Raw genomic sequence first — 14,718 nt, 5'->3', positions numbered from 1 at the left:
CACATGAAAGATGCTTAGCGTCATTAACCTTGAAGGAAATGAAAATTAAAACCACAATGATATAGATCCCTCTGCATATTTAAAATTAAAAACAATGACCGACCAAGTGTTAGTGAGAATATGTAGCACCTGGGACTCTCGTCAACTTCCGGTGGGAATGTAAATGGTACAGCCCCTTTGGACTGTTAGTTTCTTGAAAAGACAAACACCTGCCATATATTCCATCCATTCTATACTTAGGTACTTACCCAAAGCCTATGTCCACACAAAGAGTTTTACATGAATGTTCATAGCAGCTTTATTTGTAATGGCCAAAAGTGGGTGAAAGAAGTCCATCACCAGATAAATGGATAAATTGTTACTTATCCACACAAGGGGATGAAAAGGAATGGATTATTGATAAGACAGTAGCAGGGAGGCATCTCAAAGTAGTTATACTGAATAGAAGAAGCCTGGTAAGTATATATGTCTTATATGATCCCGTTTATATAAACTCTAAAACATGCAGACTAATCTATAATGATGGAAAGTACATCCATGGTTGCCTGTAAGGAGGATGGGAAGGGGGGACTCCATAGGAGAATAAGTAAACTTTTGGATGATGGATCTATTTTTATCTTGGTTATGGTGGTGACTTCATGGGTATGGACATGTGTTAAAACATCAGTAAATATGTGCAGCTTATTGAATGTCACTTATATCTTTTAAAGTTGGTTTAAGAAAAAGCCAGTGATAGCACGTGTCTGACCTATTAGGGTTGTCTTGATGTTCATATAATAACAGTAGCTAATAACAGCTGCACATATGGTGGGCATCTATATACCTCTCTGCGCAGAGGCCACATGAACCCCCTTAATTGTCTCTTGCATCTACATCATGCAAAATGGTCTTGAATCCCTGGTCACAGATGATTGAACTGATGGAGGGCAGTTAACCAAGCTAGTCTGTCAGTTCCTGTGTCCTCTGAAATTGAAACTGAAATCTTGAGAGAGAGATTTTGGGAACTGTGGGCCAAGCACCTTCCATCTTCCACGTGGCCCAGAAAAGCAGAGGAAGCCTATCTGTGGGGAAAGAGGAGGATGAAGCCAGAATCAAAGGGACACAGGCTGCGGGACCCTTCCCAAGGCCCTCTTGCAGGTTCCAGAGCTTGTAGTGTCTTCAGCTCAAGATAGCTTCAGCTCAAGGTGGCTTCTCCGGCCAGCAGTCAGAGAGACTCAGACAGGTTATGTGCTAGACATTGTGCCAGGTCCTCTAGAGACATCCTCTGTGTTCACTGCACAACCGTGTGAAGTAGATGTTATTTAGATGAAGGACACAGAGGCCTCCGTGAGCCTGTTGCTGGCCGTTCACAGCGGCTGTGGTCGGGAGGCTGGTTTGGCTAAACAGCACTGGACCAGTGTCTCAGTCTCTGGAAGATTTTGTGCTCACTTCCACCTTTCCTCTTCTCCCTGTTTCCTCTCTGCCTCCTCAGTCCTTCTGGTCCTTCAGGGACAGCTCAAGGCACCCAGATTCCCTCCTTCCCAGAACTCCTGTTACCTTCAGTCATTTTCGGGACCGTGCACTTCAGTCTTTGCCTGTTTTCTTCCAGGTGTTCTGCCATGTGAATTTTCTTTCTTTCTTCAGTTAATTATTCCATAAAGTGTGAGGATCTCCTTAGTCCCTGAGCAGTCCTTGACATGAGGGTGTGTTCAAGATGTAACTGAATATTTAAAGCATCTCCCAAGTTAAGTAATCAGCTACAAAATAAAAGAGCAACCCCCCACCCCAGTTTCTCTAAAAGTGATGCTGTGCCTTAGGGTCTCATTGTGCCTCAGATAACCATTGCCCCAATAGGATGGACATCGGGCATAAAGCCCTCCTACCTGCACAGTCTTCTGGTGTACCTAAGGCATCCTACCCTGGGGCATTTGTTTATGTTTTATCACTTCAGACATAAGGATCAAGGGGGTTGGGAGCAATCTGAATCCAACCTCTTAGGATAGGACCTGCCTTCCTCGGCAATGCCCAGTGCTCCAAACTTTCTCCATCCCATCTTCCCACTTCCTCTGATTGCTGCATAGGCAGATTGGGATCAGGGCTGACTTCATGGGATGGGGCGAGGGTGGTCACACAAGGCTGAGGGCCCTGTGCTCAGGCTTCAAGCTCTCCTGTTGCCATCTTGAAATACTAATGCTTCTATCTTTCCATTTGTGTTTCGTGAGTGAAGTGTGGTGGGAGAATGGAACATGCTCTGGGGGCTTGTTTTCTCAGCTCTTGGAGAGTCCTGTCTCATGCCACCCCACCTGGGGTGGTTTCCCAGCCACCCTTTCCTCAGGCTCTGGGTGCCCCAAGCCCCATTGGGCCTTCACCTCCCTAACCCCACCCAGTGGCCACTGCTGCCCCTCTGATCCCTGGTGCCCTGAGCCCTTCGCAGCCTCTTCCTCCTTGCCCCATCCAGCAAGCACTGGCACACTGCATCCAGTGGAGGCCTGGGCAGAGGTATGGGTGGAGTGGGTACACAGTGGAGTGTGGTGGAGCCTGTCTCTGCCCCAGGCTAGCAGCACCACAGTGCATTAGCAAGCAACTTGCTGGGGGTAAGCCTCTTGCCCACTTCCCGTTCTCTGTAGGTACTTTCTCTTGTCCCCGCCCTTTCCTGTCTGAGACATAGAACTTGGCTCCTTTCCTTGATTTCCATTAAAAATTCCCCCACCATTTGTTTGCCATTTGTTGCCATTTGTTTACTGAAGGTTTGGGGAGATGGAGTGACTTTATAGCTTAGAAACACACATCAGCAAAGACAAACTTAAATTGGACTCATACACCTGCTTAGGTGACCCCATCCCTGTGATAGTGAGCTCTTTCTGTTGGCCTTTGCCATGCTGTCCAGCCCCCTGTTCTCTTCTGTTCTCTGCTCCTTTTCCTATTTTCTGTCTTCTATTCTCCCACTAGGACCAAATTCTCATTCATTGATGAGTTTGATTAATTCATCTGTCTCTTTGTTGCCTCTTTCCAATTTATGACTATAGACCTCCACTCCCTCAAAAGGGCTATTTATCGAGGTGTTTTTGTGTACAAAGTCAGTTTCCCCCTCTGCGTATAACAGTGATGTTTCTTGAGTACCCTGAACGATTGCCCAGTGGACCTCCTGCGGATGTGGAACTGCCACCTGGACCGTCACATCATATTGCACAAAGAGTGCAGGAATGAGGGTCTCAAAAGATTCCTAAACTTCTGAAAGTCTCTCTGGTTTGGGATAGGAATGAAAATAATTCTCCAAGTTGGGAAAATATTATATAGTAATATTTAAAAATCAGTACTGGGAGCCATCCTCTTATCAATACTCTTAATAATGACATACTCTGATACTAAACTACTTGGCATATCACAGAGCTAGCACCGATCTTAAAAGTGCTTCTTCTGGAGCGTTATTTACGTCTGCCTATTAGGAGATTTCCCTTTAGAAACTCATTCTTATATCTGTTGGTATATTAATTTCTTTTGAAATTAATTTCATGGCCAGTTTTCTTGACACATATTTGTCCAATAAATGACTAAAACTTTCAGAGAGCTAATTAGATGGTAAGGTAAGTTGTCTCTGTGGATAACTTAGAAAAATCATAGACTTACAGAATTCAGACCTTGAATCTTCCTATCCCAACCCCTCATTTCAAATTTGAGGAAATAAAACTGGAGAAAGAAGTCTTTCGCCCATATTTATAGAGCTGGAGGGAGGCATAACCTGGATTAGACACACCCACGTCTCCTTATCCTGGAAGCAGAGGTCTTCCCCACACCAGGAGATGGTGTGGGTCCAGGTAGCTTTAGGCAAACTGTTCATGGCAGGCATGGTTCCGGACGCTTTAGCCACGTTAACTGATTGAATCATCAAAATTGACTTACTTGGTAGATATTTTTATCAAAATTCCCATTATATGTGTGGCAAGAGAGCTTGCTCACTGTAAAGTGGTAGGGCCTGGATTTGAACCCAGGCAGTTGGGCTTGCAGGGTGGGCACTGGATCCCTGCACCCCTTGCCTCTAGCCTAGACATCTAGTTTGTGGAAGTCCCCTCTGGGCACTTTCTGGGCTACTCCTACTGTTGGGAATGTCTGGGCAGGCTCCCTTAATCAGCACGCTTCCCTAAGTGATAGGAAGCAGAATGATTCTTTACAAAACTGCTTTGCAACTGTCATAAAAATTACTTAGGAAGAGTTGTTTTAATTGTCACCTAGTTTCGAGGATTCCCAGGAGAGGTTGCCTTTCTTGATTTTTTAATTCTTTTCCTTGATAGTCTGACATTTTTTCCTTGGTCCTCAGAGGACATGGAGGGAAGTCTCCCATCATCATAACTTCTGTTTAAGAAACTACTTCCCATGTCCAGATGTGTTTAGAGAGCAGCTTAACTGCTTTTAGATATACTCATGCTTTTTAGTTCTTAGTGTAGTTTATTGTTAACAGAATGAAAGTCTTTAAGACATGAAATGTAGGTTTCTTAAAAATTTTTCTCCAATAAATATATTTGATGCAATTGATACGTGTAAGATACAATGTGATATTCAGATGGGATCCTCTCGGAATGAGCCTGTGTGTGTTACCGGGGTCCTCTTCTTGCCTTCCAGTTTTACGGGAGCCCTATACAGTCCGTGTGGAGGATCAGAAAACCATGAGAGGCAATGTTGCGGTCTTCAAGTGCATTATCCCCTCCTCGGTGGAGGCGTACATCACTGTCGTCTCATGGGAGAAAGATACCGTCTCACTCATCTCAGGTAGGACAGTGGGCTTCCCGGGCGCAGGGCGCCGGGGCTCGCAGCTTGTTCTGCGTATCGAATTGTGTCTCCATCTATATGCGCGTCATAATTAAGAATTAGTATGCGGAAAGTTGACGCTGCTGTGTGATTAAATGTGATGTCGGTGTTTTCTGTTGGTTTATGTGGCTCGACTCAGATATTCTGCAGTGAATGGACCGATGGATAGAAATTAGTTCCTTGCGCTATGCGTATAATCATTCTGTTACTTTTAAAAAGGAAATTTTGTTTTTATTTCTGCTCCTGGAAAGAGGAAAGTAGGATTACTGTGTCTGTGAGCGACCTCAGGGCTGGTATCGTGATATTCTCTATAATCTGGAAAATGGAAACCCTGATTTCATGCTGTTCTCACCTTTTCAAATGTCTTCAGAGTTATGTGGCCTCTTTCTTGAAGATTCTATTTGGAATATGTAGTCAGCACTGAAATATATATGTCTATTTATATCTGTATATATATGTAAATAACTAATTTCCTGGTTTATTTTTGGTATCTAGAAATGGTACCACTGAAGTCTAGCTTCTAAGAAGTTGTGGCTCTTCTTTTCTCATGGTTTTTAAGCTGAGTTCTTGGTCCTTTTGCTACTTATCTGGAAAGGCCATGCAGACACTAGGCTCACTTTTTCTGTTTTGCACATCTTTGGGTAATGCCTGTTGGATACTTTTGGAAAACAGTCATGATGAGCACTGAATGTGGTATAATGGTATAAATGATTGCTTTTCTTTACATGTTCCCTGTGCACATGTGTGCAAGTGAGAGCATGCACACACACACACACACACACACACACACACACACACAATTTATTGTAACTCTTGAATACCACCAACTTTGTGTCAGCTTGCAGAGGTAAGAAATTGGAACTGAACTCCCATGGTGAAAGAGCATTTTTATATGGCTTATCGATTTGCTGGACAGTATAGGTTACTATTACAACAAGGACCATTAAAAAAAGTCACTAAACCATCACACAAATCAAAAATTAAATTGCACATTACAGTGAACTAGGATGTAATAGATGTTTTTGGCTTTCCGTAATACCATCTTTACAGTGAATTTGAAGTCCCTCACACTTTACTGAACAATAAATCCCTTGCTGTTATGTTAATTAATCATAGTAATTTGTTAACTTAGAATGTTGAAAAAATACTAAGCTTAAGACCTGAAATGTGATTGCAGTAATCAGAATAGAGACTCACCTGTACAATTTTATTTGCACATTTCAATTGTTTAATGGTCTTACTTGCTTTGCTTCAGAGGTCATTTTAGTTTCTTGATAGCAGTTGGAGAGATGTGATGACAGTCAGTCTGGCTGAGCCCAGAATCAGAGTCAGGAGCTCTCAAAAGTACACAGCAGGGGGCTTGTGGGTTCAGGGAAGGGGAGAAATTGGGGTGATGTTTGCAGTCTTCCACACTCAGGGGCCATCAAATACGCAACCTCAGTGTCTGCCCTAGAAGGGGAAGAGAGCAGGGGAGAATGACAAACTGCCTCTAAGTGCTTCTCCTTGGAGGTGACAGATGTCATTCTTGTTCATATTTAATTGGCGAAGCAAGTCACATGGCCATGTCTGACCCCAATGGGGCATGTGCCTGGAAGGAGAGAACTGGAAACATGGATGAGAAATAGAAGTATCTACCGTGAGGTTATAGATCTACATCTGTATCTGTATCTATCTAATCTATATATCTGTATCTCTATCCTTATGTTTCCCAGACATCTTTAATTAATGGTATGGTTTTATTCAGTTTTCATCTTTTTGTAATCTATGTGAATAGACTTTTTTCTCCTTGCAACAGGAACCTAATTAAAATAAAACAAGAGGAGTTGTGTATCTGGTCAGTGGAGGGGATGCTGCCATGCATACAGTTGATACCTTGCCGATATGAACTGCTGACCCCGTGTCCTCTCCTCAGTCATGCGTTGGAGCTTTATCCTTTGGCAAAATTTTTAAAACAACACAGCATGGACTGTGGGCTTTTCTTTTTTCACAAAAGTATCAGAAAACCGATATTGTACAGGTTTTTACCTCATTAAGGAATATATCCACAGTAAGGTTTTGTTGTTTATAAGTAAGCTATTTAAACAAACACAAGTTATCCCCAAGATGTTGCACGTGGCAGAGAGAGAGAGAGAGGTTGAGACACATACAGGAAGAGATATTTTTATACTCAGGTATTTCAACCTGAGGACGGGGCCCCAAAGCGGTGTTATGATCTGTAAGTAGAAAGTCTGGAATCACACCTTGTAATGGAACTTACTGTCACTTACTGTCAGACTCTGTTCCCAGTGCCTGAGCCCCATCCTCTGAGGCTGCAAAAATGCCCAGGGAAGGAGGTGATGATGCCACTGGAAATGACAAAATGGTTAAAAAGAGTAGGAATCTTAATAAAAACCAGTTTCGGGTGGTTTAGATGGAGAAGGGTTACATTTCTCCTTAGGGCTCAGAGTGTGGCAGGGCACAGGTAGCCACATGTAGGGGGCAGGGAGGCTGTGCGGAGGAGGCTGGGACCTCCCTCCAGCGCGTCCCAAGAGCTGAGTGGTGGCAGGGGCAGTACTGGGGCGTCTAGATTGGAGGGGATAACCCTGCCCAGCACAGAGGTCCCAGGGACGGAGAGGCCTTTCCTGAGTTGGCTCTGAGTCCAGCAGAAACATCCTGGATGCTGTATGTACAAGGTGAATTCATCTCAGTTTGTAAATAAACTGAGGGCTCCTGAAACTCCTTGTTGAGCTTGGCTAGATGGTCAGTGGCTGTCAGCCTGCCTCTCTCCCCTGGGTCTGCAGTAAGCCTGGCCGGGAAGCTTGTCCCAGCAAAGCACATCTACTCTGCCCAGACCATCTCCTGAATTTCTGATTCTCTAGGTGGAGAAAAGCAAGGACCTAGATCAGCTATGAAACAGGCCTGTGTGAGGACCCTTGTGCTGTGAGGTTGGGGGAGGACCAGAGGGGTGCTGGTGGGGCTGCCTTGAGAAAGCTCAGAGCTAGGGGCAGTCAAGAGGGGGTTCGGCGCCCTGTGCAGGCGAGGCCTGTCCACCAAGGTGACGTTCCGGTGCCACTGCTCAGCCCCATGGGGCCAGAGCTTGGGGGACCAGAGCAGCAAAGGCCTGCTTTTAGCAGATGAGCCTTGGGGCTCAAGGCCAGGGCTCTTGGGTAGTCGGCTAAGGTAAATGGGTATCAGTTGTCTAGGCTTTCCTTTTCAAAGGAAAAGAAATTTAAGGTGTGTGTATTCCTATAAAAAGAAACACAAAGGCTTCTATTGGCACAGCATACTAATTTTGCCCTTTATCTTGGTTGAGAGAATCGGGGACTGCGTTATATTCTCACGGGGTGAGCGCACCAGCCACGGTCTGTCTGGGTTTCCATGGGAGCAGCGTGGTGTCACAGGCCGTTCTGACCGTGGCATCACTGGCTTAATGCACGTTGGGTCATGCCCTGATTTCTTCCCAGGGAGGTTTTGCGTTGGCCTGGATGTAGGCTCAGGAATCAAGTTGTGCCTCTTTGTCATGTGAGATCATTAGATCACTGATGTTAAGAAATGTAAATGAGTTCATTTATTTTGATCAGTCTTCAGAAGGACTACTTCTGTGGTCTTGGTATAGCCTGAATGTTTGTGTTCAAAGTTCATGTTGAAGTCCTAACCCCCAGTGGGATGGTATTTGGAGGTGGGGCCTTTGGGAGGTGATTAAGGTTAGATGAGGTCATGAGGGTGTGGCCCCCATGATGGGATTTGTGTCCTTGTAAGAGGAGAACGGAGCTCTCTCTCCAGCATGTGAGGATAGAGTGAGAAGGTGGCTGTCTGCAACCCAGAAATCCGAAAGAAGGCTCTCACGACACCCCAAACATGCTGGCACCCTGGTCTCTGACTTCAGCCTCCAGAGCTGTCAGAAGTAAATGTCTGTTGTTTAAGCCCCCCGCCCCGCCATCTGTGGTATTTTGTTTTAGCAGCAGAGCTAGGATAGGCCTAAGGGAAGGAATCTCATAATTCCCCCTGGGAAGGAAAGGCTCATTGCATCTGATGCTGCTGTGCCCTCTGTTTTGCTGTCTACCTGGGCCCCAGGACACCCCGTGGTTGACCTTCACTCTCAGACTCCAGCAGTGGATGATAGGAGGCTTGTAATTGTGTGGAGACAAAGTATCTCAGGCACAGGCACACACCGTGCATGTAAAGTCCTCTAGTAATATGATGGCCCCTGACTTACTGCCTTCCTGAAATAAGCCAGGAAAAACAAGCATGATGAGGCCTGAATGCATTTCTAAAGCACACTTATCACTTCTCTTCCTCTAAGCAAAAATGAGATCCTTTGAATATCAGATGTTAATGTAACCCAATAAAAATGTAGTAGTTTGTGGGGACTTCCCTGGTAATGCAGTGGTTAAGAATCCACCTGCCAATGCAGGGGCCATGGGTTCGAGCCCTGGTCCGGGAGGATCCCACATGCCATGGAGCAACTAAGCCCATGCGCCACAACTACAGAGCCCGTGTGCCACAACTACTGAAGCCCGCGTGCCTAGAGCCTGTGCTCCGCAACAAGAGAAGCCACCGCAATGAGAAGCCCGCGCACCGCGATGAAAAAGTAGACCCCACTCGCCGCAACTAGAGAAAGCCCGCACGCAGGAACGAAGACCCAACACAGCCAAAAATAAATGAATAAATAAATAAATAAATTTTAAAAATGTAGTAGTTTGAGTAGGGATGCACTGTGGGAGGTTCTGCTGATGTGGGGATGGATATGTAGGACACCATCCTGGAAAAGAACAATATCAACAGCTTTACAGCCGGGTTTCACTGAATGGCCTTTTGTGAATTTCTTCCCGATTAAGGAGGCCAGCAATCAGAGAGCCCAGCGTTCCCTGTCTGTTTTCCTCGGATAAAATTCTGACAGTCTCCCTGGGGGTTTAGCTACATTAACATCAAAGACACAGCCCAAGGGTAACCGGATTTGGAAAATGGGAAGCGCAAACATTCCCAGAGGATCTACCTCCCTCTCTTGCACTGGCCCAAATTTCTGTTTCAGTATCTCCCGTCTGAACGCCTCTATTAGTGATGTGACTCAAGGAGAATTTTATCTCTTAGGATCAATGAGTTTAAGTCCAAGGATGATCATCTTCTTCCTGTATTTCAAGTAAAAGTGAACAATTTTCTGCCCACGTTAAATATCAAAGGACCTCAGCCTAGCACTTCACATGAAACGTTTGTTGTGGGTTTTGGATGCTGTACTTGGGTCTGGTCATCATAGATAAGGCAGGGCCTATGCTTTAGGAAGCATCTGCCTCTCCAGGCCCCCGTGGAGATGGCTTCTGCTTTTAGGGAGCTCAGGGGAGAGATTACTGTGCTATGTGGGGTGTGAGTGCCGTGAGAGCCATATGGGCAGACGTTACAAGAACACACACCTTCTCATGATTTTTCCAGGGGAGATCACTTCATAAAAGAAGTGATCTTTTAAGAAAGTCTTTGCATTTTGGGATGGGAAAAATAATTACATCGTATATATGAGGCAAGGTTTTCCTTAAGCACGTTTCAGCAGACTTAAACTGAAAGCAGATTTGATGTGTTCTGTGCTCTTTGGGAAGGAGAGAGGAGCACGACTGTAGCGGGTGGGAGGGGGGGGTGATGCTGCGGTGGGCGGTGCAGTATTTGCCTGCTGTGTTCTGTTCGTGTAACGCAGAGCTCTGTGAGCCCATGGTCCCTCTTTCCAAGGCACTTGCGTTTTAATTTTACTTCTAGTCACTAGGCATTTTCAAGGCAATCTCCTACATAGCTGCTCAGGTTGCCATGGCGATGAGACCCGATTCTGCCCTCAAGGTGCTTATGAGCAAAAGGAATGAGATCGACATCAGAATGATGTAAGGGGCAGACCTGTAATCACCTGAAAGCTTCATTTTTGATTTTTCAGGTACCAGAGAGTTGCAGAATTAAAAGAAGCATTTCTTTAACATTCACTAAAAATAAATTTATAGGACCAAATGAAAACTGTAAGAGAAATATCTTTCTATCTATCTATCTATCTACTTATCTATCCATCCATCAGTCCATCTACCTGTCATCTATCTGTATTGATTTTCAGCAAATAGGATCCTCATTTCAAATACAGGAAATTATTCTTCACACAGGAGGTATACAGCAGACTGGAATTCAAAGGGTGGAGAGATGTAATATTTTCACTGTGTTTATTTTGGGGAGTGGAATAATATATTCCATGTGGAAGTTTACTGGAAGGGAGAGTCCTGTTCTCTTTCTTTTTAAAAGCCATTAATTGATGATAATTTTGCCATTTGAGTCCGTTGCTCACTAAATTCGTTTTTACATGTTATTCTACTGCCACCTGGAAGTGATTAGAAACAGGGTTGTTTACGGATCTGGAGAAAGCTCACATGGCAGTGAGATTAGAGGTCATATTGATGAGGGGCTGAAGCCCGGCTTTTCAAAAATGACCAGCTAATGAGACCCCGGAAGACCCAGAGCAAACAGAGAGCCTAGTACTAGCCTTCATAAAGAAGGCAAATCCCCACTCCCAAAATTAGAAGCTGTACATTGTAGATTATAGCCTGAAACAAACAAAAAAAATATGTTTCTGACTTTTGAGCTCCTGAGGGAGGGAGAGAGACCCATAGCAGTAGGCATGTTAACATAATATTTATACAAGAAAAGGAAACGAGAGAGAAGGGTAGCAAATTTAGCCTGGAGCATCTGTGTGTGTGTGTGTGTGTGTGTGTGTGTGTGTGTGTGTGTGTAAAACACTCTATCTGCTATGAAGGTGTTGGTCCTTAGGTCAGCCTAAAATGCCCTTTGATTTCCTGCTCCGAGTGTTACCAGGAGAATGTGGCTTCTAATTGCAGCTCTGACACAGATTAGCCGGGTAATGCAGGGGAAGTGACTCTTTCTTTTTCCACAGCCTCCTCATGGGATGAACGTTAGTTTCATTGGTTCCCCTCACAATAAAATAACAGGATATTAAAATTACAAACTGAATATTCCACTTCTCAAGCCAACTACTGTCCAAGTTATTTTTTTTTTCTTCTTAGATTTAATCTCATAAAATTTTAATGTTAGGCATGTGTCAGAGGTTCGGTCATTCATTGGGAAGACTCCCAGGGTTCTGCATATAATCATACCGTATGCGCTGCTGGGATTTATCACAGTGTGAAAGGGTACAGAGCACAATCAGGAAAGGGGAAAGGTACCTGGGGAGAGGTCTGGAGGAAACCAGGTGCAAGCTTCCAAGAGTTCTTTCCCCACAGAGGATGTGCTTATTATCCCAGCAGAGAGCAGTGACAACAGATGGATACAGAGTGCCATCTACCAGGGAGCTCATTAAAGACTTGGTGCCCAGAGTTTTTACTGGAGGGCTGGTCGCATAGGCATGTGCATGGCATGTCCCCAAATTCCAGACTCCTAGAAGGAAAGTAGGTCTTCCACGTAAACAGTATTGTTTATACATTTTAATCACAGCGAGCCACTCTTATCCATTGTGGGGGGCAGGAACCCTCCCAGAATTCCAGTTCCCAGACTCCAGCCAAGGGTCAACTCGCAACAGGCCTTTCTAAGGGTAGCAGTCTCAGACCAGCTGTTAACTCTTGTCTGTACAACGGAACTTCAATGATGGTGCCTCATTATTAATTATTATTTTGGCCACGCTGGTGGGGCTTGTGGGATCTTAGTTCCCCGACCAGGGATTGAACCCATGCCCTTGGTAGTAAAAGCAGAGTCTTAACTACTGGACTGCCAGGAAATTCCTGATGGTGCCTCATTATTTTCACTCATTTTTTCCCTCATTCAACCATCACTTTTTGCATATCCCCAGCACCAAATGTTGCAAAAATCAAGTGAATAAGACAATCTATACTTGGAGGACTTTATTACATAATATCCATATATTCACAACCTTTACATAGATCTCACCCCAGATTCTCTAATATCCCCAAACACACTGACCCAGATTCCTTCCTAGCTCCACCTGAATGTCAATACAGTTTTACTTTATGTTCAGCTGTTAGGCATCTCCTACCTGTTCTCCTCTCTACCTGCAATATTTCGTTCTTTCTAGACATGAGAAGTAGATGGTAAGCCAAGTCAATGAGATGTTATTTGGACCCCAGTGCAGTTTCTGATCTCTTGCTCCTCTGTGAGATTTCATCTCAGGGAAGTTGAAGACAATAACAGGATCATTAACAAAATATTATCGGGCAGTGATGACAATGAAAAATACTGTTGACATTAGCATTATCAAGCTCAAATCAGATGTCATGAATTGAAATTTGCTTGGGCAACGGGCCATAGTATACGAAAGCAGGGTTCAAGATTTCGAAACATAGTTTTTGACTCAGAATAAGAGGTTAGTGTGAAATCAAGGCCAAGACCCGAGATGAACATGAATTATGCGGGGCTCTTGGTGTTGCTTCCCATGCATTAGGCAAGTCCAAGTGGAAGAAAGTCCCTTACTATGTGTGTCTGTGGCAGGAGCTCCAGAGAACCACCAAGCAGAGGCACCACCGTTGTCTGCCCTTTGTGGCTTTAACTCCAGGCAGATGGGGCAGGATAGTAAACTTCTAGCATCCTAGACTTCTTCCCTCCTGAGCATCCCCATCGCCCCTGGAATCCCCAGTCCAGGTAGTTGCCACCATGTTCTTTTCCCTCCTCCAGCCTGCTGAGCTGGCTGGAGACCGGGTGCCCTGACCATTCACAACAATTAATTTTAACTGCCCTTCACGGTCTCTCCAGATCTTTGGATAGTTCTGCTCATCTGCTTTGTGTTGTTGAAAGTGGCTTTCCCAAGCTTTTCCTGGGAGTTCTTAAGACCCTCATTCCCAGCCCACTGTGGGTCTACTCTCTAATGTGCAAAAGATAATATCTTTTTACTTCATTGAGTCTGAAACCACCTCTCTCTGATGACCCCTCCTACCTCAGACATTGTATTTGTCCTGTTTTCTCTCACAGGAAGAGATGGCCCTCCTTCCTTCCAGTCTACTCCCAACCAGCGCTGTGGCCATGATTCCCCCTTGCCTTTTCTAGGACCTGGTTCCGTCATTTCTCTCCTCTATTGCCACCATCGCCTCCTCAGTGATTACAGTATTTCTTATGACACACGTGCTCAGCTCCCCCAGTTTTAAAGAAAACTTTCCCCTTGCCAGCTTTCATTCATTCTGTTTTCCCCTGGAAAACTTATTAAAAGAATAGTCTATACCCATTGCTACTCCTAGTCTGTACTGATGTGGGCTATGCCTCTTACATTTTACTGCAACTCACCTTGTCAAGGTCACTCGTGGCATCCTAGTGTCAGATCCCAAGGTCATCTCTTGGTGCAAGTTCTCTCTGACTTCCTTCTCCCTTGGGTGCCCTGTTACACTGCCTGGGTGACTTTCTCCTGTCTATATCTTCATGATCTCTTTCCTTGAGTTCACATCTTTTCTCCCCTGCTCATAAATGTGAGTAGCCCCCAGAACTCAGTCCCCCCCCACCTCTCCCTCTCAGTCTCCAATTTCTCTGTTGTTCATTTCCTCCCTTTCTCAGGCTTCATCCACGACTTCTGCATTGATGACCCTGACACTGGCTCTGTCTCCTCTCCTGGGATTGATTGATCCCCACTGCCTGCTCCCTTCCTGCCATTTCCAACTGAGGATAACTAACGCAGAGCTAAGCATTTCTCACAACCACGAATGGATTTGCGTTGGCATTACTCTTTTTTTTTTTTTCCCCCAGGTAGTAACTATTGGTTTCCAAAGAATCACAACCTATGTGGCTTGAAAAAACAGAAATTTATTCTATCACAGGTCTGGAAGTCAGAGGTCCAAGATCAAGGTCTCAGGAAGGCTGTGTTCTCTCTGGAGGCTCTGAGGGAAAAATTGTTCCATGTGTCTCTCCTAGTCTCTGGTGCTTGCAATAATCCTTGGTGTTCCCGAGCTTGTGGACACACCACTCCAATCTCACTCTCTGTTGTCACGT

General features: G+C 44.9%; 1 protein-coding gene across 3 annotated transcripts in view; it reads left to right on the top strand.

The window, feature by feature from the left end:
• Nucleotides 1-14,718, top strand: part of DSCAM (DS cell adhesion molecule) — a 754,308-nt gene that overhangs the window by 131,046 nt on the left and 608,544 nt on the right. For all 3 annotated transcript variants that reach the window (XM_067739530.1, XM_067739531.1, XM_067739532.1), the window contains exon 3: nucleotides 4,597-4,743. In XM_067739530.1, coding sequence (XP_067595631.1) covers nucleotides 4,597-4,743 — 147 coding nt within the window. The remainder of the gene's footprint in view (nucleotides 1-4,596; nucleotides 4,744-14,718) is intronic.

The sequence above is a fragment of the Pseudorca crassidens genome, chromosome 5 (assembly GCF_039906515.1).
Source record: "Pseudorca crassidens isolate mPseCra1 chromosome 5, mPseCra1.hap1, whole genome shotgun sequence".
NCBI lineage: Eukaryota > Metazoa > Chordata > Mammalia > Artiodactyla > Delphinidae > Pseudorca > Pseudorca crassidens.
The sequence above is the reverse complement of the archived record's forward strand: the minus strand, read 5'-3'. Positions and strand labels throughout refer to the sequence as shown.